General features: G+C 42.1%; 1 protein-coding gene across 4 annotated transcripts; it reads right to left on the minus strand.

Annotated features, from left to right (window-relative positions):
- Window positions 1–942: 942 nt before the first annotated feature.
- FOXJ2 (forkhead box J2) lies at window positions 943–27,977 on the minus strand. 4 transcript variants are annotated; one of them, XM_018908299.3, is made up of 12 exons: window positions 27,854–27,977; window positions 26,790–26,914; window positions 11,976–12,328; window positions 11,394–11,468; window positions 9,417–9,485; window positions 8,927–9,067; window positions 8,316–8,514; window positions 6,134–6,454; window positions 5,630–5,731; window positions 4,946–5,146; window positions 4,094–4,192; window positions 943–3,544 (listed from the first exon to the last, which is right to left on the minus strand). In XM_018908299.3, the coding sequence occupies exons 3-12, from the start codon at window positions 12,306–12,308 to the stop codon at window positions 3,456–3,458; spliced, it is 1,629 nt and encodes a 542-aa protein (XP_018763844.1). In that variant the 5' UTR covers window positions 12,309–12,328; window positions 26,790–26,914; window positions 27,854–27,977; the 3' UTR covers window positions 943–3,455. The 4 variants fall into 4 exon arrangements, with proteins under 4 accessions (XP_018763844.1, XP_030090617.1, XP_030090619.1 ...); XM_030234757.2 differs by lacking the exon at window positions 27,854–27,977 and adding an exon at window positions 27,379–27,843; XM_030234759.2 differs by lacking the exon at window positions 27,854–27,977 and having other exon boundaries at window positions 8,316–8,511; window positions 26,790–27,844.

Below are 27,977 nucleotides of genomic sequence, written 5' to 3' on the forward strand. Positions count from 1 at the left end.
TGAGGTGTGTGTAAGAATATCTGGAGATTCCCTAGAGAGTACTGCTACATTTCCTTACAGCCATGCACCAGAATAGCACTCACCCCAGTCAGATGCATTGAACTGACTTTTGTGCCCTGGCAGACACCCAACCTATTTCTTTGTCCTGGCAAATACATCACTGTATGGTAGGTACAGCATTGGCCAGTTACTATGTTCATTAGCACCTGCAGACTCGCTGTCTCCCCAACATCCCTCCGCTACCAGAGTCCCAAGTCTTCCTTTTAGGAAGCAGTTTTAGATTATCCAAATGTACCTACTGCATTTGAGATGGTACATTAACAGAATTTGAGCAGCTGCAGTCACTGATGACCCAGATTAGGTGACTGCTGGACTATCAGCCATTTGGCAAAACCCTGGAACTGAGAAGTGATAACCTCCAATCTGACCCCAAGAAGGTGGAGAATTACCATGTTGTGGCTCAGTCACATCAAGCTCTCTTTACAAGAGAGATGTGCTTCTTATGTCCTTCCAGTGGAGAAAAGTTTCATCCAGTCAGGCTATTTGGGGTGTTCCCAAGGTTGAATGTTCCCTGCTCCTGAAAAGCAGAAATACGTTTACTAGGTATTCTACAGAAGCAGTTTAAAAACTGCTTTTTATCTTAGTTCTTCCTTAAAAGAGAAAGGCCAGCAAATAGTAAGACAAATAGACACTAAGCAATGGTACAGTTTTCACTCTGCCTTTCTAGTGAGCATGAATTGAAAGACTCTCAGATCTCACTGCCCTGAGAACAGCCAGCTGGGAGAACCTTCAGCTCTTAAAATCCTAAAAAGTCTCCATCTCAAGAACACCCAGGTGTGAGCTGTCCATTTAGCCATGTCCACACCCAAATTCTAAAATGGGAACCAAGCCATCCTGACAGGCGCCGCTGTAAGAAAAAAATCAAGACTGGCACCAAAACAGTTAAACCATAAACATTCACTTTTTCTTTTTATTAAGAAAGCATGCACAAAAATAAACTCGTGAGACCACGCCCCTCTCTCCCTGACCACTGACACGAAGCATTGGGGCCACATTGGGCTGGAGGGGCCTGCAAGACCCCTCTGTGGGCCAGGCTGGCCCCCCTGCCCTGCCTGCAGGCCGGTGCCAGCGCACCCGCAGAGCTCCACACCCACCCATCAATGTCTTACCACACACTAACAACACACATTGATTTCAGGGGCAGAGGAACGAGGCTAATTTGCACACTGACCGGCATGTATTTACATATGCAAATGAGGCACAACTTAATACGCAAATGAGGCAAATATGCAAATGAGGAGCACTTGGATACGCAGAAGGAGCCATCTTGGTTTGTTTTTCTTCCGGTGGTGTTTTCGGACTTTCACAGGGCCGGCTCTCAGTAATGTCCACGGCAAAACACTAACTGGCACCTGCCATAAGTTGTCTCTCATTGTTGTCTCCGGTGCCACTTTCCACAGAAACCTATCACACATGCTTGCAAAGCTGTATCATTCCCATCCTGAGGCAGCAGAGATAACAGCTGACTCCATGTTGAAGCTGTCTGGGATTCCTCATTTCTCTTGGAAATGCTCAATGACGAACTCCCCCCCCAACCGCACTTAAAACAAAACAAACAAACAAACAAAAACAAAAAAAAAAAAAAATCCAACAAAAAAAGGGGAAAAAAAAAAGAAAAAAAAAGTGCTGTTCCCCCCTTCCAATGCAATGAGATTCTGTTCACTTCTCTGACAACAATCCAATTTCCAAATGGTTTATCCCTACAGCAAATTTAAAAAGCAGCGCTAGTTCCCCACCTTCCTGCAGTCAGAATAGAGGTTATTACTTTACTCCTGTGCTCCAGGTCTGTCAAGCAGCCATGATAGTCTATTTCCACATTTGTTCCCTTCACTGGTAAATAGGGAATAAGGGCTGGGGGGAAGCTTTACAAAATATTAAGAAGAAACAGACAGAATGGAGCCATATAAGAAAAGGAGAACACAGGACACAACTTTGGGGAGGAAGAATCTAAATGCTCACTCCCATTCCTGCACCTTTCCCACTTTCTGATTTGCACGTGCTGACAAAGCTCATCCTTCAGGATTTACACTAGGTTACATCATCTCCCTAGCTGAACTGCAAGGGGTCTGAGACACCCTTCTCCCTTTCATACTACACTCTTTGGTTGGTCAGTTCAAAACCCTGCCCTGCTTCACCTTCTCTCCCCTAATGCCCCTCTTACAAAAACTGCTTGCAAGGGCCTCTCAATCCCTGACCAGAGGGTTCAGCCCTTGACCAGCAGCCCCCCAGTTCAGCCCCACTGTGCCCACCACGAGCCCATTCACCAAGTGGGAACCGCTGACGGAGGATGTGCACCTACACAGCCAGACTCCTGCTGCTGGCACTCTCAACCACAGGCAAGGACAGCCTCCAAAGAAATACAATGGGTGGAAGATCAAAAAACAATTGGACAAATATTGATGAGAGAAAACTTCCAAATTTGCATATAAAAGGGAGAGCCTCACTACATATCTTGAAAAAGGGCTTGAAGGGGTGTGGGGTGTAACAAAAAGCTCTGGGGAACAGAATTTGCTGAATCACATGTGACACCCCTGACTGCTTCTTTTACGTGATGGGTATGTAGGTTTCACCTAGAGACTGCAAAAGGCAGTGTAGGAAATGGGTCAGGATTCCCTCAAAATCGCTCAAGTCTTCACAGATGGCACCACATTCTGAAACCCAACTTCTCTGCTGAAATACCGTATCTGCTGCATTCTCCTTTCTCCAAACTCAGGTCTGCCCTCCCAGCTCAGCTCTCCCTACCTCAGGGATTACCCTCTCTTTGTACTTGGGAACACCACTTATTTTCTTGTTCCTGCTGGTGCAACAAAGTTCACAGAGCTAAGATCACCCCTCCAGTGTCCCTTCAGCCCCCTGACCTTTACAACATTTACGAAACAACATAACTACAGGCTCCCAGGGTCCACTAGGCTCTCTCACTCCAGTAGCCAATACGACAGATTCACCGGCCACCTTGAAGGGAAAGAGGGATTGTTAAACGCAAAATAATGGAGGCAGAGAAAGATGCACTCGAGGATTCAGCCTTCCAAGGTCTTTTCATGGCACCAAGGACCCATCTTCCCGCCCTCCACAGGGCACTGCGCAACATGAAAGAGCCGATCCGATGCGTCTGAGGCCACCGGAGGAGGGGGAGGGCTGTGCTCAATTATTGGTAATAATAATAATAATAACAATAATAATAATAAACAAAAGAAGAAAAGAAGATAAAACAGGACGCAAGGAAGGATTATCTTCGGCAGCATCTTGCGGTGGCTTCTCTGGCGGAGATAGAGAATATATATCTATATACAGGCAAGGCAGGGAGGCTGGGGAGGGTGGTGCTGACACCATTGACCCCATGTCCCCCTCCCCTCCCACGTCCTTCATAAAGGACGGGCTATCAAGTCTGTAACTCGCTAGGTGATTAAGTCCCAGTCGAAATCATCGGGGATTTCCTCATTGGCGCCTGGAGGAGGCCCTGGAGGCCGAGGGACCAGATGATGAGCTGAGCCAAAAACAAGAAAAAAGAAGAAAAAGAAAAGAAGAGTTAGAATCTAAAACTACATGCTTTTTCACAGTGGGTCCTTGGGCAAAAGAAATCAAAAGTGATTTGGGCCTTCTCCTTTCCAACAGTCTAACAAGCAAGAACACTGCTAGCATTAATCTCTGTCAGCATGTACAAGTGTCTGGGAATGTTCTGTTAAGAAATTCTCCACAGCAGCTTCTACAGAAGTTTCAGCCTCCTTTACTTACCTCATAGCTGACTGCTGATAGAGCATAAACAACTTCATCAACAGAAGCTTCTCATGTACAGCTGTCTTCGAACAACTGAGAGTGAGGCTAAGACTGTTTATGTGAAGTGAAAAAAATCAGGCCTCTGAAATCCTAAACCTTCTATCTCAGAGCCCTGAATGGAGGGTCCCTTGCAGTCCATGCTCCCTCTCTACCCAGTGCTCCATTTGATTACTAAGTGCTTTGGGAGAAATGCACAAAGGAGTTGGGAACCAGTTCTTTAATGTTCATTGGTGTAATATGTCTCAACATCACCCCTTACCTGGGCGATTATATCCCGGAGAGTCCTGGGTAGAAATCTGGTACATAGGAGATGGCCCGGAGAAGAGATGGGGAGGCTGGGGCTGACCATAGGAGTTCACTGTGAAAGGAAATGAATTAAGAAAAAAAAAAAACAAAAAACCTGTTAATGTTCAGGTCAGAAGTCTTGCCCGTGACTGACTGGGTGGCAGCTCAGCCACAGAGCAACTCACTCAGACCCACAGGATACTGAGGAGATGTTCAGCTGTTGAGTCCTAACTCCAAGCTATAGCTTGGTCAAGGATCTTGTTCTTGAAACCAGCAGGAATTTCTCTACTATTGTAAGAGAAGAAAATTTTCATCCAGAAACACCACAAGCTGGCTCAATATAATCTATTTAGTTCAGTAGTAGATAAACACCCTTACAGTTTTATCAAGACCACCATATCCCCTCCTCAGAACGCATCCCCTACTCCTTGTACAGTATTTCTCCAACAAGGGTGCAAGGGCTTTCTCCTTTACTGGTCCTGACATCTGGAATAGCAATCTCTTTACCTTGCCACTCCTCTCTGTTGCTCACCTAAAAAACACCATCCCCTTCTCCTCTTCCAGGTTTGCCTTATAAATATATTCCTGCCTGGAGGTCGCCCATCAATAGCATGCATCATGTAACAGTAGTCTCTTCAGACCACAGGTATAGGACATTCCAGTTCTTTAAAGCCAGAGAAGGCTGAGTTGCAATGAACAGCAATGAGTTGCAATGAACAGCCTAGCTCTGAACTGCTCAGTGCTGCCTGGTAAGGCTGCAAGAAATTTAGGATACTCACAGAATTGGGCCTTCATTTGCATGTCATTTTACTCTCCTCCTAATTACCTTGGTTCATGGATTGCTCCTGTTTGCCACTGTTCAGGGCACAAGAATCAGAGATTCGAGGGGGCTGCTGTGGGCCAACCAGATGAGGGAGCTGACCAGTCTGGGTAAGGAAGTGATTAAGGGAGTCACAGAGGTTGGCAATATGGTGTTGATCCAGCGTCCAGTTCTTCCGCTCAGCCTGGCGCAAACTCTCCATGAGCTCTGCAGGGGACAGAGAAGAGTGTTAACGGAAGTAGTCACACTGTGATCTTCCCTGCAAAGAATTTCTGTCTTCTGTCCCCAAATCCTACCTCCTCCTCACAAACCAAACTTTATAGTTTCAAATCTGTCACCAGACTCCTGAAGAGCTCCACATCTAATACTGTCACACTGACACTGATACTGTCACACTGACTCATGTAGGGCATGGAAGAGTTGGAAGGAAAAAGCTCAGTTATCTTTCTGACATACTTTTATGACTTAATTCTCCCTGCCCCAAACCCTGCAGTGTTCATTCAAGTGTTTCGGGATCTTTAACAGAATCCATGAAGTAGGACATGTTTTTAAAAACGAGGTGAATCACTGAAAAATTCAGGCACTTGCCACAGTTACAATGAAAAATAGATCCCTGCACAGCACTTGCATGTTATAGACTACAGCCCTAGTCATTGAGTCACTAGGCTTAGTCACTAGGCCAACACTGACCTGAGAATTGGGAGTGCTCAATGCTAGACCAGTTCAGCCGGTTTACCATCTTGAAGCTTTCCTTCAGGGAATCAATGTTGGAGCACCAATCAGGGGGAAACGCTGGAATGAAACAGGGACAAGATTAATACAATACAGATCACCTTTTCTCTCCACCCCTTAGTTTAAAAAGATTGGCCCCTCTTCACCAAAGAGCCTGATCCTACAGCAGCTAGAAATCCTTTCTCATTTGGAAAACCAGGGCGGCATTTCCTTTTTCACTAAGGCCCTGACTTTATGCTGCATCCCTTAACAGAATCCCAAAACCAGGGTGGACATATCCTCCATTCTCCACGTAAGAAAGCGATTTCCTTCTCAGATTTCAACTATATCTGGCTTTCCCCCACTTTCTACACACAAGTAGGCACTACTTAAGGAAAGCTCACTTGTGGGAATTTTGTCTGGGGGCTCCTCACTGCTCCCTCTCCCCCCCGCCATTCATGCTTTCCATCATCCCTGGCTCACCAAAGCCAGCGTTGTTGATTGAAGCCTGTGACTGCTGCTGCTGCTGGTGTGGCTGCTGCTGTGGGTGGGAGTGTGGGTGATGTTGTTGATGCTGGTGGTAACCTCCATGCTGCATCGGGGGCGGGTGCATGGACATCACTGGCGGAGGGCCATAACCTTCACCACCCTGCTGCTTTCCTCCTTGGGATGGGCAACCCTCTGGGGTTGGAGTGTGGAGTGGGGGAGCAGCACCCACTGAGGAGGGGCCTTGCTGCTGCTGCTGCTGGTACATGTAGTAATTGTGGTTGGAGGGCTGCATGTCACCAAGGAGTGAAGAGAAACCTGCCAAATAAATGAAAGAAGGGGCTTTAAGAGAGCCTGGATCAGACCTCTGCTTACATTATCCAGCTCTAATTTCACACTGCCTATCCAGCTATTCATGAAGCTTTAGGAGTGCCCTCTACAGGCTGCCAGCAACCATCACCTGTGCAGTTACGCCCTTGCTGTGCTCCACACACAAAACAAAACGCTCTACAACAAAGACCCAGAAGGATTTTAGTACAGCATTAGACACTTAATTTCCTCCCTGGATTTTTTCCTAGACATGCCAAAGTAACCCAATCTCTCCTGAAATGTCAAGCACGTTTTCCTATAAATGACCATTAAGCATACTTAAACAGGAGAACATTTAGAAAATTGCTAACTTTATGCATCTGACTTGCTTTTTTTCCAAAGACTCCCTTCAGTTCCCTTCTTACAAGCAGCTTGGTCAGGAATCTTCACAATTTTTCTCACATTGATCATAAGAAGTCATAAAAGACTCTGCTTTTGTACAAAGAGCACACTGCACACACCAGGGCTCCTTTATTACTTTCATTCCTCCTGACTCACTGGGTGTGTCATTTACCACTTAATTTCTGTCCTCCTGTATTTCAGGCAACCCCTACATGTGAGAGCATCAGGTATTTTCTATCCTTCCCTAACACCAGGAGCTCAGCATATCTCTTACAACTGCTTCCCCTGTTCATTCTCCCCATACACTGGGGAACTTCTGTGGAAAACCACAGTCAGGGGCACTGCATGCCTGAGCTACTCACTTCTTCCTTTGAGTACCTTTACTTGACCATCTGCAAGCAAGCCTCACATTTTTGCTAGATTCAACATCAACCCTTCAAGTATCCTACTACTGTCCTAGGGCAAAAGGATGAATACTGGCATCCTGACTCAAAAGTTGCCAATAAAATTTTTTCAAAGACTGCAATTTTCCTACACTGCTATGCAGCCTACAACTTAGAGGGAAAAAAACAACAGCTGCTAAGTTTGTAAAATCAGAGGAACACACCAAGCCAAGGTTCTTCTCTACATTTTTCTAGCTTGCTCATACGACAACATAGCTTACACAACAGGCTCCTACTAGGAGTGCCAGCATGATGAAAGCAGTGAAAAGTACATACATTTTTATTTCACTAAAGCTTCAAGTTCAGGAGGCCCTTTCTGGAGTGGCAAACTTTGCCTGCACTGTGTGATGGCTGATAGCACAGGTGAAAAGCTCATGTAACAACATATTCCTTTTTACACCAGATTAATATTTAGAAGAGCGTTTTAAAGGCAGAAAGAGCTTTAACTTTTTCTGCAGTATTTTCCATGGACATCTCATTCCTGAAGTGATTCCGCCCTCTTCTGGCTGCTTAATCACTCCCAGAAATGCAAGATATGAATGGAGTTGGAGGCCCTCTCTTCTCTGCTCTAAATCCACAAAGCTCAATTCTCCAAGGCCTTGTACAATCCTACTTTTAACAGATCTGAGCAATGATGATTTTCCACTCTCCTTCTGAGAAACTCCAGATGCAACAATCCCCTCCCTCTTACGGTTTCTAGCCTGACAGACTGTAAATGTTTCTCTGACGTGCTTTTCTTCAGGACTATTTTTCCCAGCTTCTGCCATTTTAGTATTTGCATTTGTATCAACACAAGGCATTTTTAAATCATTGTGCTTTTTTATTCTGAGAGAACTAGGGGGAGCAATGCATAAAAGGACATGCAGATTTCTTATCAGCTCCTGGCAGAAGTAATTACAGCATGCCAAAGAAGGAAAGTCTGTTTGCACAGGCTCCTAAACGAGGAAAGATCTGAGAGGTGCCAAATGGACAAGACTGTGTGGGCAGATACCTGCCCACCCCACATGACGCATGTAGCTACTCACCGTGCTGAGAGGAAGATGATTTCTCCAGCATGGATTTGTAGAGATTTCGGAAGGACCAGCTAAGATCCTGGAAGTTGATCTCAGAGTAGGAGAACTTGAAGTCATGGTTGGCACTGTACAGGGGAGGTGGCACATCGGCCCCTTCACGGCCCTGCCCCCCTGCTACAGTAGAGGCAACATCCACAGGCCCTGCACCCTGCTAAGGGAGAGAGAAATAAGGCCTTTAGTCTGTACTAGAATTTGCAGCTTGAGACAGAGATCAGACTAGATACACATAGAACATGCACTGATATCCCATATCACATAGCTCATCTTCCAACAAATCTTCCCACATGCCATTTTTCTTGAGGAACACCAACCACAGCACAATGGCTCCAGCCTTTTCTTTAGCTAATACCATTATGACTTTATCCTTATCCCCATCCAACCCTTTGCTAAAATTCACATCCTTCTTTTTTTCCTATCTCTGCAATTTCAGCTCCTTCCCTTCTTATTTTTGCCTCCATATCACAATTTTCACAATTCCCTCTCCTCACCACTTCGCTTTTCCATTCATACACTCCTCCCACTCTCCTTTTCCTCCCACTTCTATCCTTTTCCCCACGGCTCACCTGACTGTAGTTAGCAATGGGGGTGGTGCTCTGGATCGACATCTGAGGGGTGGCCTCAGGTGGCAAAGAGGCTTCTGTGCTGACTGGTACAGCCCCTCGGGGGCTTTTACTTGCCTCTTGCTCTGGGGAGTCTTGTGGTATCTGTGGATGGGGAAGAAAGAGAAAAGGAAAGGAGCAGAAATCAAAAACAGATGGAGAAGTGAAACTGCAGATGGGAAGCTAGCTCCCCCGCTGTAGAAGTTCATGGCTTAAAAAAGAGGAGGACTGGGCCTTAGTCACTGAAAAGTTAGGATAAAGGACTTCAAACAAGATTAACTTTGCTACTGAACAGCAACAACAACAGGCAATCAACAGGACATACACACTAGTTTGTTCAGTCCTGGCCTTTTTCTGCCCATCTATACACCCTGATCCCAAAACATTATCATGGTCTGGTGCTGGAAGGGAATTCCCAGCTCACTTCATGCTGTGCAGAAAGAAAAACACTCACGTCATCATCTGGAGGATGCCGCCTCTTGCGAGATATATCTGGACATGTATCTATTGTCCAATAAGAGCCCTGGAAAGAAGACCCATTGGTGAATGAATGATGAAATCACAGAGCTTCCTCAAGTATGGGACTGCTGACTCAAGAAATACAGCACCAACTAAACATTAGGACCACAAGGACCATCCTCTAGAACCTCACACAACTGAGACTCGGGTGTTGCCAAGAGATTCCTTTCTTGCACTGGGTTGCTTTGAACTATGAGGAACAATGCTACTGGTGGAAGGCAGAATCCTCTGCTTTCCACCACTCTTGAGACAGGACACAAAAGGATGGTTTGATCCAAGCTAAGTGAACTCTTTTTGGGCCTGCACACTCCTTGGAGTGGCTTTCTCACAATCTGAATTTATGATTAACTCATGAGAACCAACTCAACGTTGGTATTTGGCAGAGAGAGCCAGAAGGATTGCTCTTTTTTCATGATTATGAGACTACACTTCAAGCATCCACAGAGGGCCCACAATGCTAAGAAATAAACCATGGTTAAGAACTAAAACAAATTATGTACAGAGAGTTCTGTTTAGCTTGGACAAGAAAAAGCTAAGGGGATCAAACCACTGTCTTCAACTGTGTAAGCACATTATAAAAGACAGAATCAAATTCCTCTCAAAAATGTACAGCACAAGAAGAGACAACAAATACAAGTTATGGCCAGGGAAAGTACAGTCAGATATAAACAAAACTTCCTTCACAATGATGGTGGTGCAGCACTAGAACAAGTGCCCAGTTTTGCTATCTCCATCCCTGGAGATATTAAAAATTTGACAGATCAGCCTAATGTGATTGTTCCTGTCTGGGAGAGGACAGGGGTACATGTCAACCCCTAGACCTCCCTTTCAATATAAAATAGCATATAATTATGAGTGTTGTCTTCTGACTAAGTATAAAAAGAACTCTAAAGTGAATTTAGCTTGTTTTAACCTCTCATTGAGATCCGAATAATCTGAATAAGCAAGCACAGGTTTTCATTATAAAGCCAGCCCAACATGCCAATGACTACCTGCAAACATATGCCCTTAAGTCAGTAGGATTTCCTGGAATAAGCCACATAATTAATGGTATTTTTGAGCTGTGATCCTCAAAGATCTACTATTTCCATTTATAGATGCCAACTGAGCACCCCACCGTCCTTTAAATATAACCTGAAATAAAGGCCTGAGCAAATGGTCCGTTCTTGTAACTTTAGGATGAGGGGGAGGAGACAATCCTTGTGTCTAAATACACAGCTTCTTGCCCCTACCATCTCCTCCTGCTTGTTTGTGGGTTTTTTCAGACAATAATATCTGCATGCCAAAATACCAAGTCTTGGTTTTGCTAGCAATTCCTCTTTACAATCTATGTGTACTATCAGAGCTTTACCAGTCCTTAGTGAGCCAACATATTCCTAAATTCTTGAGTTTTACTCATAAATAATTTCCACTATGTGATGATGACATATTTTTCCAACACCAAATACTCTGCAATCTATATAGGTAGCAATTCTGCTCTCATTTCTATGGGATCTTGCCTCCATGAAATCCATGATGTCATATCATAGTCCTACTGTTCACCAGCAGCCACTATGCTATCTCATAACAGAACAAGCTGGACTATACCCACATTTTACACACATAGATAAAGAAGAAAAAGAAACAAAATTAATAAAGTACATTCAAACATACTTTTGACTTCTGCCAGTATCTTTAAAGTCATCTGAACATCACAGATAAGAAAAACAATTACTAAAATCCTTAAAGTTCCTTTACAGGTTCCCTTTAAGTAAATGCTTCTGTAGCCAAAGGACTGCAGTAAATCTTACTACTGCTTCCATTTTTGCCTACACTTTAGGTTTCAAATTCCAACCATGAGTTAGAAAGGGCAACCCCAGCTTATTTCCCTGTAGTTTTAAATTGCTTGCCTAGGAGCATGCAGATCTCTTACCTTCCCAGGATCATCTCTTGGTCGAGGCACCTTTCGAAAACATTTATTCAGAGAGAGGTTATGACGAATAGAGTTCTGATGAGAGAGTAAAAGATACAGGTAAGTGCTCCAACAAAAACATACAGTCTTCTGAGTATGTGCTGGAGCAGAGAAAATAGGATGGTGCATAAAAGCCAAAGCTCACTATATGTTGCTGGAATGGGGCAGAATAGAACTGTGCAAAGGGATGGATTAAGATGGTTTATATGGGGCTGAACTACCTCTACACCTATAGAAGGTGCAATGAAAATAGCATCAGTGTGATGCAGAGGATGGTAGTGATGTGTGTTTTGTGGGGGATTTTTTTTTGTTTTCCTTGGTTGGTGGTGGTCAGTTTTGTGTGCACTCCTTCTTAGTGGACCACCATATACGTTCAACAAAATTCTCAGAGAAAATGGGACTGCTGGCTCTGCATTTTCTCCAGTTGGTCAAGTTAGTTTTACATCAGTCTTATTTTAATCAGCGAAGCTATTCTGCATAGAATTAAGAAAGTAAGCCTTATAATTAGGCAAAAAAGGGTACTTCAGTGATGCAAGCCCTCACCTTCCAACCAATACCAGCATTTTTGTAGTAGGGAAAGTTGTCGCAGATCCAACGGTAGATCTCACTAAGCGTCATCTTCTTGGCAGGTGATGAGTTGATGGCATATGTGATCAAAGTGGCATAGCTGTAACGTGGCTTCCCATCTTGGTGCACTGCTGCCTCATCCTTACTCAGTGTGGCATTGGGATCTGTTGGTGAGCCTGGGGGACACTTTCGGGCAGACCCTGGAGGTCCTGCTTGTGAGGAACCCCCTAATTTTTCAATAGTAGCCCTTAAAGTAAGCTGTGGGAGCCAGTCTATGGAAGTGAGGCTGCTTTCCAGGTCAGAGGCCATGCTGCTGGAAGCAGGAATATCTGTGAGGAGAAAGGAGAGGAAAGGAAACCCTTGAGACACAAACAAGGTGAAGCCTAAGAGCAGAAACATCCATTTGCATTCTTCTTCTGCTATCACAAATACCTGTATGAAGATCATCCTACTTTATCTATCTTACTCACAGCTAGCCAGAACCATTCCAAAAGGCCCATGCCTCAGGGAGGACCATCCATACTGAGAGCAGCCAGGACAGTGCTTTTCCACACTGATGGTAACATTGCTAGGGTAGGCTTACCCAGGGCACTGCTCCCAGGTAAAAAGCCAAGATGTATTTAAGGGAAGTGAAGCCCTTTCAGCAGGTATATCACATTCACTCCTTTATTACATAATCCATATAACCTTGGTACTCTTCACCAAGATTATGTGTAATCCAGTAGGTTTATGGTGTCAGGTAACAGGAAAATCATAGCTAAAAGGGAATACTCATTCATGCCATACACAATTTAATGAGATCATCTGCAGAGTCAGGACTATCTTAATTTGAGGGGAAATTAATTTCTTTCTGAGGCCTAGCCTCTCTTTTTGCATTAGGTGACATTATAATGAATCCTATTCCTTAGAGCTAGGATTACATATCTCATTTTAAAACACCAAGATCATGCATAATACTATATATAGATAATTACATCTACCATGTCAAGTTGGAACAGACTATATTAAGCTCATAATAGTTAAAGCTTTGCCTGCCATAACCAGTTTTTCCTAACCAAAAAAAAATATATATACATATATATTTAAATCCTGCTTAATTCCCACTATAGCAGGCAAGTATTTTCTCCAATTCTGAGACACAGAAAAAACTTACTTGTCTGAAATCACACAAGTTTGCTGCAGGAAGAGACTCAGAATGTTTTATCTCATAAACGTTATATACTTCCCCTCAGAAAAATAAACCACACCTGGCTAGCAGTTTTATACAGGGATTTCTACATAACAATTATTTTATAAGAAGAAAACATTTTGCAGCATGAACTTGTATGAATTTGCACACTTAGCATACTAAGTTTTCTGTAGTCTGTTGCAGTAGACAAGGCAGAAAAAAATTTATCATTCCTACTCACAACTGGCTGCATTATTATACTGGGAGCAATCCCTTGAAGTCTGGAGTGAGGGAGCTAAGTTTCCAAGGCCACAACTTGCACTGCTCTTTGCATAAAGAGAAGATTCATGTCTTGAAGGCATGCAAATTCTACACCTTTCATTTCTGAAATTAGTCTTTCCAGAAGATTAAATGGTACTTTCTTTGAGCATGCTGGAGCATAGACAAGGCAAACACACAAACACACTTATGTATGTATAGCAAATTAAACACTTGCATACATGTGAAAGAGAAGAGACTGACACGAACACACACTGCTTAGGAAAGATTCGTCAGCAGACACCTCCCACTGAGTGCATCACTCAGATGAGTGGATCAGATGAGACAGGGAGACACCCATCTGCATGAATACCAATTAGATACTCATTCTAAAAATAGGCATTTGACAATAACACAGTGTGGATGCACAGATCCAGAGACAGATGCACCCAGCATTTTGACACTGAAGCTACCCGTTCTTCCCCCACACCCATATGCATTCTACCTTTCACTTCTGCACTCCAGAGCTCTCACAGCACCAAAGCAATGAAGTCCATACTCCAACGCATTCATATGCGCTAAACCTTTCATTTCCATGCATGTGCTCACCACACCTCTTAGGGCTTAAACACCTACACAATACCCCAACAAAATCCATCCCTCAGCCCCCACAGGCGGTGGCTTTACAGCCCTGGCCTCAGGAAACACGTCCTAATTGCACAGCTAACATCATCACTCACACACTCAGGCACCCAGACTGAGAAGTACAAATTGCAGCACCACAGCGTCAATGGCGAGTGGAAATATTTTTATGTCTGGGGAGGAAAGGAAAGGAAAAGCCCATCAGCTTACCTATCTACTCATCTGCCACACTCTCACTTAGGACAGGCATTACTACCTGCTGCACAGTGAATTGATCCAAGCTGCAAAAGGCTTTCCATCATCCAGCCCCTCAAATTGTGCTTTATTGAATAACTTGTTTTGACTGATTTAATCTAGTATCAAACATTTGAAATTTACACAAATTTAAAAAAAAAAAAAGCAGGATAATTCTTTTGTGAATAATACAAGGGAAAAGCAACAATATATTTTTATCCAGTAGGGATAGACAGACCAATCAAAACACAGCTACATTTACATGGTAACTTCACAGGTAAAGCCCTCATTAAAAGTAGTACCTCACCTGGAAGAAAACAAACATGAACTAAATGTTAAGTCAAATGCTTCATTTTTTAAGTGTCTCAAAAATTTTTGTTTCACATAAATTTAATTTCTATGATGCAAGCAGAAAAAAAAATTTACTGCTTCTTCTTAAACCATTATGAAGTATCAGTTGCACTAACAATACAACTCCAAAGTAAAATAAACATGAATTTATGTGTTCCACCCCCTCCCCCCTTTTTGTTTTTTTAAGACAAGCACAGAAATCAAGAAAACTAGGTTATAAAAGCCTATGGCAGATTGAGATACCAATCTGAAGCACCAAAAATTCAAGAAACAGAAGAAAGCACTGTTTCCACAAAGCTTCAGGTTTGCCCAGGTTATGTCAGTAGAACATCTGAGATGACTGGCTATGCAGTAAAATGTAAGGCTAATATGCAACATCCTCATCATCAAACACACAAGCTTTTGTGCATTTGTATAAAATACACTTGTCAGGGAGACAAGCAAAATTAGAATTGGGTCAGATTACACCCACACTAAGAAATTTAATATTTTCATTCCTTGGTTTATAAAAATCTTTGACAAGGAAACAAAATACAAAACATTAAAAAAAAAAAAAAAACAACAAAAAACCAAACCCTGTGTCTATATATGCACTTGTCACCCAGTACTGAAACAACCACTTTTCAGTAAAACACAGCAGCTTTTTAAGAACATATACACTAGACAGTAATTTAGGACAGAAAGTGAAGAGTCAGACCAAACAGCAATCACATGGGAAATTTCAAAGCAATGGAATAAGGCCTTTTTTTCCAAGTTTGCACTTGATCATGTTACTGGATTTGCTGGCAATGCAGGATCTGTAATAACTGGGCATAGTCAAACACTAGGTAAGGTGGCAATTCCAGAACACTTTCAGGGCAACAATAATTCAGTGTAATTGGCTACTAAATTATTTAAAAGAATACCTGCTATGCAGTAAATATTACTGTTAATTTATGTTGCATTTCTCATTCACCTGACCCAAGTATTTGGTGCATCAGCTTGACACTACTAAATGGCATGATAAAACAAGTCTACAGCCAAACCAGAGCAGCGGATAATTCTTCCAACTTTCCTTTCCCAGCTTATTGTCTGGCAAATCTTTTGAACTCTTATGATCCCACTCAAACAAAGAAAAAACCAGTAATAACTAATAAACACATGGAATTGAAATCAAGGGTGCTTTAAAAATCCTACCACATTAGCAAGTTGGAATTAATTTTCAAGAAGTAAAAAGAAAGTCGAAGACCAGAATTCACAATGTCCCACTTTACAAGGTAAATGCTATCTGTTTATGTATTTGGCTGAATTTAAAAAGCTAGAGTAGAGTAGCCAAGGTCATAACCACCATCAACAGCTGGAAGGTGACTGCAGAGTCTTCATTTCTCAAGCACTAAACAGTTACAGTACAATCCCAAGTCAGACAGGTCAGAGAGATGCAAAAAGTCCAGCCAAGCACTGATCCTGAACTACAGTTAAACAGACAAGAATCCATCCAATTCATAAGAAAAATGTATTAAAGAAAATTCCTGCACTGAATACCTTTTAATAACCACTAATTCACTTCGGACTATACCCTACAGCTTTCTGGGAAAACTGCTGCCTTACTTTGAATCTTTGCAAGTAGCAAATAGTAGCTCCTGCTGCGAATGCAAGCCAGGCTCCTGTCGATGGGACAGTAAGGGACAGACAACCCCTAGCAGCGCTGAAGAAACCTGTACTTTGCTACTTTGCAAATGCTCACTCTAAGCCAGTCAGATCACTGACTACTTGCCTATAAGGATAGAAAAACCCATGAAATATGGGGAACAACACACTAAGGGTCCCACTGAACACAGAGTTAATAAACATTTATGGCCTGAAGCATTCTCTAAGGCTGGATTCAAGGGCTAGTCAGGCAGAATCAGTTAGGACTGAAATAGGGAGCCATACAATGAATGGCACAATGCTGTGCACTGTCTACAGAAGATGCCTATTCTAGAATAAATCTCAACATTTACATTTTTCTGTGTTTACTTTCACTGTTGCTTTATTTGCTAGTATTCTGATCCAACAAAACACTATGACAAAAGGATTTAAAGGAGACTCAAGTTTCTCAACATGAACTTTGAGAGAAAAAACACAGACTATCAAGCAATGACAGAGATTGCTGTAGAACACCTATGAATAGGTGACCACTAGTACTTCAGTGCCTGAAACACAGACCCAGTGATCTAACAAACAATATCCATCTAATATACTCAGAGATAGCCCTAGTCTCTAAGGTATTTAGCAGATTAAAAAACTGTCAAAAAGAGGACTATTTGACAACAACCTTTCTGAAATAATGTCACATTGTGAGGAGTAAAAATAAAATATGCACGAAGAAATGAAGAGCCTCTACTTTGGTGAAAAAAAGGCAGTACTTGTGTAAATTACACACTCAAAAAACCCTATATCCTCATCCAATATAAAAAGGGGAAAATAATCCATTTAGCTGAGTCTAGAAGGAAGAGAAATTTGCCATTTTAAGATACGTGTTTTCCCTCATAAAGAAGGTGGTGTGAAGTAAGATGGCAGGAAAAAGACACTTAAAAATCTGATCTTCTCTAAACAAACAAACATTCTCACAGAAATACTTGTTTCATGTAAGAAATATGAAAAGAAGATACTGATTATCTGTCCAGACTGAAATTGCTATCCATCATTTTGGTAACTACTTGTGAGAAGCCTTCAGGAAATGTTTATATTTCTGGAATCAAATGAAGGAAGAGAGGCTGGTGGGTATTGTTCATAAAATGAAACAACCTGGAAGGAATTACAGGTGTCATGTTAGTGACAAAAGAAAGGCATTTCAGTTTGACAGCACCCTTCTTTCTGCAGCACCATATGAAAGGAGGAAAACCCGTCCCTGGGGGCAAGGAGGTAAGAAAAATTCTCATACCCTAGAACCATGCTTCCCTTTTTGGAGAGCAGTAGAACAAGCCAAAAAATGTTTTCCCAATTAGCTAAAGGCTTGCAGATATGGTAACAGGAAGCATATGGTTCTCACTAGTCATGAGCCACAAAGGGAAAAGGGATCCAACCAAGGGAAGCCACTGTCACCTAAGAGCACACGGCGTGCTATTGCCTATGAGTGTCACAGTGTGCACCTGTCCACGCGTCAGGCTCTGACTCCACAGCCCTGCTCAGAACTACTGCGTGTGCAAGGCAGCGCAGCTCTGAATGCTGGGCTATCTCATGGAGCACAGGCAGTACTGTGCCTATGGTATCCTGAATGGAAAATTTGCTCCAAGTCACACAAAACACTGAGATGGTACTGAAAATTACCAGTTCAAGGAAGATGAAAACTTTTAGCCCATGTATAGCTTAATATAAATTGCTGGACTAATTGCTTTGTTATAATTAAACTGTTATACAGATATGATTTTCCTTTAATGAATAGAAATCACAACAAAATAAGTTTAATTTTATTTTTCTTTGAGACTTAACGAGAAAACAAATTTGTTTTCACTGTCATTACAGATTAGATAAATATAATGACAGCACATTTATCATAGGACCCTTCAATTCCCTCCATTTTGTGAAAGGTGCACAAGAGGCTATAAATTTGTATTTTGAATTTAGTAAATGAACAGCACTGACTGTGCAGGCATTTTTGGTACTAATGAAGCATGAAGTCTTGTTAGAACTATAAAGTTACCCAAATCCTCATGCTGGAAGTGCATCGGGATTCAATTCCAAAGGCAATTATGTCCTAGCTTTGTTTGAAACTGACAAATGGTATAGTTTACAAAACCTGACCTGCTTATTTAAACTTATCAACAGATGGCATTATAGCCAAAGCCTGAAATATGCTCATGTCAAGAGAAGCAGTATCTTTATGGGCATAACAGGCTAGGATTGAGCATAGCTAGGGCCTTGCCAGATTTTAATAAGACCAACTAATCAAATGTTTTTGTTTTCTGCTATATAAACATACAGGGGAAAAAAAGCATTGAGAAATACTACACAAACATTGCAGACACTCCTAAGTCAGTCTGTAAATATGTGTTCAAAGTTAGGACCAGTTTGCTTATTTATGATGCTGTGTAAGGTAAAGTGGGGAATGTGTAACACCTGTCATAAGAAACAGTAAATGATACTGAGAATACTGGTATACATAAAATACTTTTGAGCTGGAAACTATTTCCTTTGTAATAAGACTACTAGAAAAGATTTATTCTAATAATAAGCCAAATGTCCCATGACAACCCTCCCAATAACAGATTTGAAGTAAAAAGTAAACCAAGCACTTTTGAAGAAGTGCAATGAAAATACATCACCACAGCACAAGTGTCTCTGCAGCATCCCTCCACCCTCAGCACCACTATGCAATATTTCACTGTTGGAAGTAGCAGCTGTAATTCCAAGCATATGCCAAGGCAGGAGAGAAATCTTTGACATTTGCTTTAAGAATATTAACGGAACAATTACTCTTACACTGAGAAAGGTAGAGGGAACTGGTTTCGGAATAAGTCAAATTTATGAGCACATATCTGAAATGAAATTTTCTCTCGGAAACTGTGAAGTCTATGGGAGAGAAATGGTAGGTAAGAGCAGGTATTTCCCCCAGCCCTGTGAGAGTCCCCAAGCTGAAAGATTTCAATTTCACCTGCCTGTCAGAATCACATCCAGTAATAAACCTGCAGCAGAAGATATGTAAACACCGATTTAATACCCAGATTGTTTCTGAAATTAGAGACAACATCAGCATGTGAACTGAAGATCGGCACAGCATTGCAAAGACATATACAGAGACACAGGTTAAAAGAATGTAACATGCTTATACAGGAAAACTGTATTCTTATCCACATTAAAAAATGGGTCTCTCGGTGAAAAATTACTGTTAGCCTCGCATTTTAATGACAGCAATACTGAAAGGCTTCTATGGTAGAGAAAGGAACATCAGCCACGTACAGGGAAAATGAAAATCTGACTGCAAGTGGTCAGAACTTGTTCACCAAAGGCTGAACCACCGAAAAGAGAATAGTCAATATGAACTCTGCAATTGTTGCTGAAACAAACCACAACCCACTCGTGGAAATGGGTATCAAGCAGTAGCAAGAACTCTGTACTGAATTCATAGGAAAAAAGGAAATCGGTATCAAGTGCAGATTAGCTGAATACCACATGCCCAAAACCTACATGCTCCCAGGGTTGAGATTACCAAAGCACTGCAGAGAAGCCTGTTAAAGAGGAGTCTGAGAGCAAAGCACAGCTGAAATTGAAGTTGGAGAATGATCAGAAGAATCAAATAATACTGTGTGAGGCTCATAAATTAAGTCTCAACCACTGTTTTAACATAATTCCTTTTTACTATTCTGTTAGCCGTTATTCTCAAACTGACAGAACTCTCTTCCAGTAGACAAAACACCTGACAATCCCTGCCTGGCTCACAGCTTGAAAAGATTTGTACCACTCTTGAAATTCAAGAGGATTCAGAACCACACTACCACAGAAGACACACCAATTAATAGCTTCTTTTTACTTAAAACACTATTACTGCTGCTTGGCATCCTACTCATCCTACTCCATTTTGTGTATCATCCTGAAACTAAATCTTCTGTTCATCTCCTTACAGACACTGAAAGAAATCCCTTTCTTCCACACACATGCTTGCTACAGTTGTCAATTTGCAGCTGCAAGTAAATATTATTCTGCTCTAACCTTGAACATTCCAGTCTTCAAGATGTTGTGTCTTTGCTTGTAACAATCTTTATTTCTTTTGCAATCATGCTTCCTCATAAAAGGAGCCAGGAAGAGTGGGGTACATACAGTAAGAAAACTACATCTGAGTATCAGTCAGACCTTTGAATAATTTTCAAAAATGCAAATAATGGCTATTTGCATATTTGAAAACAGCTAATTGCAAATACGCAATTAACAGTGGGACCCAATGATCTTAGAGGATTTTTCCAACCTTAGTGATTTCTAGGGTTCTATGACATAAGTACTTTCCAGTATGTCTGGCCTCTATTGGCTGGCAATATTCCTGTGTGTATCAAGGTATGAGTCAGCTGAGGAAGAATGCAAAGAGATGTTCATGCAAAAAATGGAAAAGCACAATGTCATGCTTGTGTTGCAGGCAAAGCAAAGGACAATGCAGTAAGGGACAGTGACAGATAGGGGAGAAAGAGAAATGCGAAGGCCCCTTAGAGTGAGCACAACAAGCTGGAACCTTGTGTGGTGGATGATAGCCAAAGCACAGGCTTGTCAAGGAGGAGATGGCAATGTGTTGAGAAAACATGCCAGGAGGATGGCTTCAGCAATCGCATTGCTAACAAGACAAGAAGGTAACACGGTTGTCAGAGGCCAGCAAGAACAGCTCACAGTAACAGAGATGGGAAATTAAGGAGGAAGCATAAGGGTTACCCAAAGAGACTCAAAGAAGCAGCAAAAAATTCGGGCCATGAACAGGAAGATGAGTCCTACACTTAGGCCCAACTGTGGAAGCTTGCAGCAGAGGAAAGCAGGAAACAAAGGCAAATCTCAAAGGAGCTTTCTCAAGTTCCATATTGGCCTCAGGGGTCTTAAACTTGCAGCAATTAATTTAAAAATATGTTAAGGTAGTATGCAAAGCTGCATCATTTAATATCCCTGGCATGAAGGAGGTAAAGAAAAGCAAAGAGAGAATACTAGAAGTGGGTCATTGTGTCTAAGTTATGAAAAAAAAAAAAAATGGAGGGAAGCAAACAGCTTAGTGCAGAGTCTACTGAATGAATGACTGGAATAGTTAAGAGAGAAACCAGGAAAAGACTGTCACAAAAGTCAAGGGAGGACAAGATTTCAAGACTGGGCATGATCAAGTGTCAAACACAGCAGGGAAGCCAAGAAGGATGAAGATGGAATAGAGACCCTGAGACTTGGCCAAGAAAAGGTCATTAGAGATCTCAGGAGAAGCTTCAAGGGAGTAAGAATATCTATACTGAAGTCAACTTATAAAACAGTTCTAGACTGCACACAATCATGCAGAATCTTTCAATTTTGGAGTGACTGGTCCTTCAATCAAACGAAAACACATCGGAGCTTTTACCATTTCCTAATGCCAAACAAAAGGCATATAGAGGTTTTAAGTTCAATATCACATTGTAATTAAGGCAATCAGCCTGTAATAGCAGGCAGCTATTACAAAGAGGTTTTCATCCTTATACTTTGGAACCCTTATAAAGGATCAATAACCTATTCCAGGATAAATGGGAAGCCATGCATGGAGAAGCATGCAGCCCAAGGTCAGCCAGCAAAGGAGCAGCAGAACTTTGCAGAGAACATTGATCTTCCAAAACCCAGATCAGTTCTCTACATTCAAACCTTGTCTGCTTTGTTTAGGTAGAGATGAAAAGAATTTCAGATATAACTGTTTTAGCAGCTTGTTTATTTTTCCCTGCAAGTTCCTGATGGGGAGGGCGAATTTGTCTTGGTTTTACTTAACAATAGTTTTTTTAGGGGAAACTGAGAATTCAGGAACTTTGCTCCTTTAATTTGTGACCACAAAGTGTTCAGATTCTTTCCCAATTATTCAGATTTGAACTTTTAACAGTAATTACATATTTCTGCTATAATCAGCCACAGTCTTTATAGAGCAGAGAGCATAAACAAAATTTGAATTGCTAATGGCAAAAAACAAAAAAGCAAATATTTTTTTCCTCAAGGTATAAAAGCTCTCACTCATCATCTCACCATGTCCCTCATTACTCAGTCTCTCTTATACATAAAAAAGGCGAAAAAAAGAACACATATTCTCTTAGTTCTTGATTTCACATCAAATAAACTGACCAGCTCAGAAAGATGAGGAATGAGGTACTGGGTCTTGCACAAAATGCTCAGCCCAGTTCTGAAAACCAAGATCCTCAACTGCTAGAGAGAACCAGAGAATGTAATGGAAGGGGGTTTTATTCTAACTAACCAAAATATAGCTATTTCTGAGGAAGAAGAGGAGCCAGGAGAGAAGGGAGGGTGGGAGAATGAAATTGAGTTGGACTATGGAGACCAAATGCCATTCCCCAGCCAAGCAGAACTGGTTATTTTCAGTGATTTAAAAAAGTAGTCTCTTGAGATAACCTCAGACAAAAAATCCTACATATCCACAGGCATATATCTAACAAAATGCAACCAGGAATAAGCCAAAATGCAGGTGGCAGAAGTAAGACCAGAGCCTGTGAGATGCAGTAAAAGACTCCTGCCAGTGAAGAATCCTAGTGAGAAGATGAGGGATGCTTGCTTGATGAAGAGAAAAGCAGCATTTAGTCTTCTAGGACCCTAGGACAGAATGCCAAAGGGACCCCAAGAGAAAAGTGATGCAAAGAGCAGGAACAACTGAGAGGAGGAGTGGGTGTAAGAGGAAATGCGAATCAAGAAGTAGGCAGGCTGGAAACACGCTGGGCCTTAAAGGTGCAGGAGAGGAACATGAGTGCCACATGATGCTATGGAGCCCAGGTATTCAGGAAAGCTCTGGCACTACCAAAACCTCTGCTGTCTACCTTTAAATCAGCGCTGCCTACCTAAGGAAGTATCAGGTTCATAAGAGGAAGCCTGGGCAGGTCAAAAACAGATGGATAAAACAACAATCTAGTCCAAATCTTGGCAAAACACCACAGGATTGGTCCTTAAGTTGGCTGTGAGATCTCCAAATTTTGAAACATTCACAGTATTTTGCATTTGCACTTCAAACTTAAGATGAAAATTTGCAATTAATTAATTGTGAAAACATACTGCTGCATGCTTGCTCTCTCTCAGTAATACACAGATGGCCTTTAAAAAGTGAAAAATGTGAGTTCAGGGCAGAAATATGTTATAGATTTGTATGTTCATCATATATCCTTAGAAAGAAGAAGGGAACAAAACTAGCAAATAGCAATACTGCCTCCTATAAAGGCAATAAGCATTTGGAGGTTGAACACATCAACTGGATATTCCCGCTAACATGTGCAACAGCCAACAATACAGCAAATTAAAGGCTTTTCTTTAGGCCTCAGAGTTAACACAACTGGAGAGTTCAAACATGTTAGCTATCACATTACGCTGCTCATCAATTCAGGGGCTACTCATCTTCTCTAAGACACCTCCCAGACTGAAAACAGTATCCTTCAAAGTTTCTGTTCTAAAGCATCACTCAGATTCTGCAAATGGAGTACTACAAAAACATAGAAGGTTCTGCATGAAAATCACTGGTTATTCTTCTACCCAAGGCTGGAAGAAGCAAATGAAAAAATGAGTTCAGAAGCATTTTTCATCTTTTGGTTGCTAATGACTGAGATCCAATTCCTGTCTGACAGCTGTGTAAAATGAGATAATCAGCTCATTCCTGCTCTTGAGGGACAGCTGTCCATATCACAGTTGCCATTAACCACTCCTCCTTTCTGACATTTGAAGTAAAGGGCCAAAGATCCAAACTGGGATACAGACGGAATCTCCCACTACATGAAGGTCAGCTAAAGTTTAGGGAAAGAGGTAGTAACCTGTAACCTGTACCTCTGTGATAAGAATAAACTTCTTCAGAGATACCAACATTCAGCTGTATTTTTAGAGGGGGAAAAAAAAAACTCAGCAAAAAACCCCAAACCAGAAGGACTACAGTAGTCACAGCCCTCTTTCGGATTGAAAACTTAGATCCCAGCTCCTCAAACTGCTTCATACTTTTATTCCAACTTTTTGGATTCCTTATTCTATGCGAGAAACTTGCCTACAAAACCACACTTCAAGATAAAATCCAAGAAGTTATAGAACACAGACTTAAACAGTATTAAAACCTCATGATCTTTCAGTAACATAATCCTTTTCCCATAACTCTTTAGACCGTCTCATTTCATTTTGCTTAAGGGCTTGACCTGAGAAATGCCACTGTCAGTTCTCAGACGGGAGCTGAGTGCCCATAGGACAGGATCAGACTGCTGCAACTTAAAAAGTCAACTTCTGGAAGCATGGAAAGTCCAAATTTAAATTTACAAACCTATATACGCACAACTGTCTTTTTCCTCAAATGTAGAAGACTTCATTGCTTCTGTTGAAGCCAACTCTACGTTCCTAGGCATCTACAAGAATGAGGCTATTTACATAGGTACATTAATGTGGTTTTTGAAGTCTAATTTTAGGTGGTTGGGTTTAACATTCTTAATGTAAACTCTTATAGACGTAACACTTCTATTTAAACATGTCTATAAAGTACCCTGCACTTTCATGAAGATAAATAACACTCTCCCTTTTTCTTGCATAGATACTTTTGAATAAAATAAATGGTGCAGAGCAGCTGCAGTATTCCATCTCAGAGGAAGCTGCATTTTCACCTGTGATAAACATTTGATGCGAATACCATGATCACTTTGAAAAGCTGTGCTCACAGAAAATTATTCCCGAAAATTTATGAGTATGTCCCAGCTTTTGAATGGCTGTGTTTTAGATGATGAGATCTTTCGAGCAGAGATTGTCTTAATTTGCTGTCCAAGTCACTACTGAATGCCTTGTCAGCAATTAACAAATAAATAACAATTAGTCTATAGCACACCACTTCCAGTCTTTTATGTCTGCAATGAATATTAAAAGCTCAGGCAGCAAATACAGAATCTTTATCATTAATAGAAGAAAAAAAAATGTTTCATGTGCAGAACGGCAATTGTTGTGGAAGAGCAGAATTTTGTTAAGGCTGGTGTATATATTCTGTAAAGTGCCCTGGCATCCATCAGAGGCAAAACACTTGAAAAATGTCAAGTCATGACTGTGAGGAAGGGGGCAGCATGAGGTAAATTAACCTCACGAGCACGAGCACGAAAAGTCAGTTTATCCCCTTGAATGTACAAAGGCCAAAATGCCTCAGTTATCTCTTCCCTTGTGCTAGATAACACAGCTCTACTCAAAACAGGCTGATTGCATAACTATAGGGCAACAGGTAGGAGGGCATCTAACAGTACCCCCAGAACATATGCATGCTTGGTGGTTCAGCCTTCCCTTAGAAAGAGTCACCTCCTGAAGCTATGGATAACTGACAAAATTCTCTGCCAAAATGGGGAATCACTTTGGCATCTTTTGTCTGATCTTGCAAGCACATCACACCAAGGAGTTCCTTGTTCAGGGACTCCCTGTTTAACCATTGCTCTCCAAAAGGGCTCCCTGTCCTGGCCCTTTGATCTTGGATTTCCTCACTGCTATATCACTAAAAATAGTAATACCTCACGTGAGAGATGCACGATTCTTCTGCTACTGGAATCTGCTTTGGCTTTATTTAAGACAACGTCTCGCTCAGATTTGATTTCTCAGGAAATCACTACGCTGGTGTCAGAATACTCATTTGTGGCTGGGAATTAACTGCCTCATTTACAAAAAGCAGCAGCTTGACTCATGCAGCACCAGCACTAGGATTCACATTCCTAGCCCCTGAATGCAGCATAAAACACAGATGAATACTGGTGGCAACCAAACAGCTTCTTTTGGCTTTCAGAGCAGGTTCCACCAGCACTGTCACAGCTTTCACTCCCAGGCTCCTGAGCACCACAGGACCCACTCTCAAGGGCACTCTTTCCAGAATTCATCCCACAGTCCCTTAGGAACATTAGGACATGCATCTCAGAGTATTTGCATGGGGATCTGTAGGTTCAGACCCCAAGCACAGCGAGGTCTGCACCGCACAGTGATTTTATTCCCACAGTTACAAGCATAGTAGGACCCACATGGAGAACTGACACCCCAACCCATGGGTGCATCCTTGGACCCTGGCACTACAAATCACTGCTGCTGTCTCCTCAAACCTTTTTTTGGCCACTATTATCATTCTCAATGACCCCTAAATGACAGAAATTAATTCACACCAGTCATGATTAAGGCTGAGACTAGGATGAATAAACCAGGGAAAGAAAGTAGAAGGGAAAGGGCAGAGAGGCTTCTTACAATTTTATCAGGCTAAGGTCTCCCATAAGCTAAACAGTGAGGGAAAGAATCAGGTCAATTCCATTTAGCTCTATAAGGCAGTTAAATGAATGAGACTGAGAAAGACACACAGAAAAAGAAGGTGGGGAGAGGTCCAGAAACAGAAAGAGCTAAAAGATTAAAAGCATGCAGATACAACGAGAGAAGAAAAGACACAGAAAACAAGGACAGAAGGCGAGAGAAGACAGCTAGGAATAGAGAGGTGATATAATGTGGTCACTCACTCTGTCTGGAAGATGTTCTGGAGGGAGGTGGATTATCTTCAGTGCTGGTTGTTGGGGTGCTGCCCTTCACACTCCTTCTCTGAGACCCATACTCAGACCGTTGCTGTCAGTTATTCCAAGGGCTTCTTCAAAAAATATTTTGAGGGCGAAAGGATTGTGGATGAAATCAGGATCTTGAGTATTAAAACAATCTGCTTGGATTGTCAGTCCCCTAAAACTGCTGGTTTTATCCCAGGATGGAGATCCTCTCTCTCTTTTGGCAGCTAACTACTAAAGGGGTGTTCCCCGGGAAACAGCCTTTTCACTGATGGTCAGATTATTTCAGAAATCAATTTCCCCAATCTGTCTACCTAGAAATCTCTTTTCTCTAGGTACACCTTGCCCATAAGGGGAAAAAAAATCTCTTTCTCTAAAACAATTCTTGCTATCTCTGTGGATATTATCAGTGAAATCTGCCTTTTCCTCTCCCTGTAACTAGGAGGTGTGTCTTCCCTCCTTGCACGGGGTATTTGAAGAAAGCCCTCTAGGGATTAGGGTATGAGGGATCTTCCTTGGGATGAAGGAGGATGAGATCAGTATTGGAAATTACCTTTATCTCCAGTCAACAGCAACTGGAAAAGGAAAGACTAGCTAAATCTCTCTTTGCTTTCTCTCCCTTGTTTTGCCCTATCACCTGCCGAGCAGAGGTAAATAATTAAAATTACTAGGTAAGTATCTGGAGCTCCTACTTATTTCTTTCTTGGGAACTGCCTCTCCTGGGCATACAGGATTTCCTCTGTAAAAACACCCACTACTACCTGGTCTGGGGAAAGGCTGTCTCCCTGTTTGAGAGAATACTTTCCTCAGCAGAGAGTCGGCAGTAAAGGTTATTCTCACAATCCTCAGGAACTGGGGTCTGAGAACACCTCTCCCCGTAACAAGTATCGAGGGAGCTCCAGAAAGCTCTGTTCCACAGCGAGAACGAGCAGACCTGCTTCTAGACAGTTACTAGGAATGGGTGCCGGGGGCCTCCGCACACCCTTGGCTCGTTAGTGGGGAAGGGGGCAAGTGTTAAGCTCCCTCACCAGCTGCGGGGAAGGGGCCTGGCGGGGGGGGCGCCGGGGTGTCCCCACACCGGGCACGGAGCTGCCTAACGGGGCTGCGGACAGGGCGGGGGGTGGCGGGCAGGGTCTCCCCCCCACCCCGGCA

Source organism: Serinus canaria, chromosome 1 (genome assembly GCF_022539315.1).
Source record: "Serinus canaria isolate serCan28SL12 chromosome 1, serCan2020, whole genome shotgun sequence".
NCBI lineage: Eukaryota > Metazoa > Chordata > Aves > Passeriformes > Fringillidae > Serinus > Serinus canaria.

What these genes read in the sequence shown, in the direction of transcription:
- FOXJ2 (XM_018908299.3), bottom strand. Translation starts at nt 12,308, where the DNA reads ATGGCCTCTGACCTGGAAAGCAGCCTCACTTCCATAGACTGGCTCCCA. An exon ending in AATCAACAACGCTGGCTTTG is followed by an intron (nt 5,732 to 6,133) that starts GTGAGCCAGGGA and finishes GTTTCATTCCAG; the next exon opens with CGTTTCCCCCTGATTGGTGC. An exon ending in TGAGCACTCCCAATTCTCAG is followed by an intron (nt 5,147 to 5,629) that starts GTCAGTGTTGGC and finishes TGTCCCCTGCAG; the next exon opens with AGCTCATGGAGAGTTTGCGC.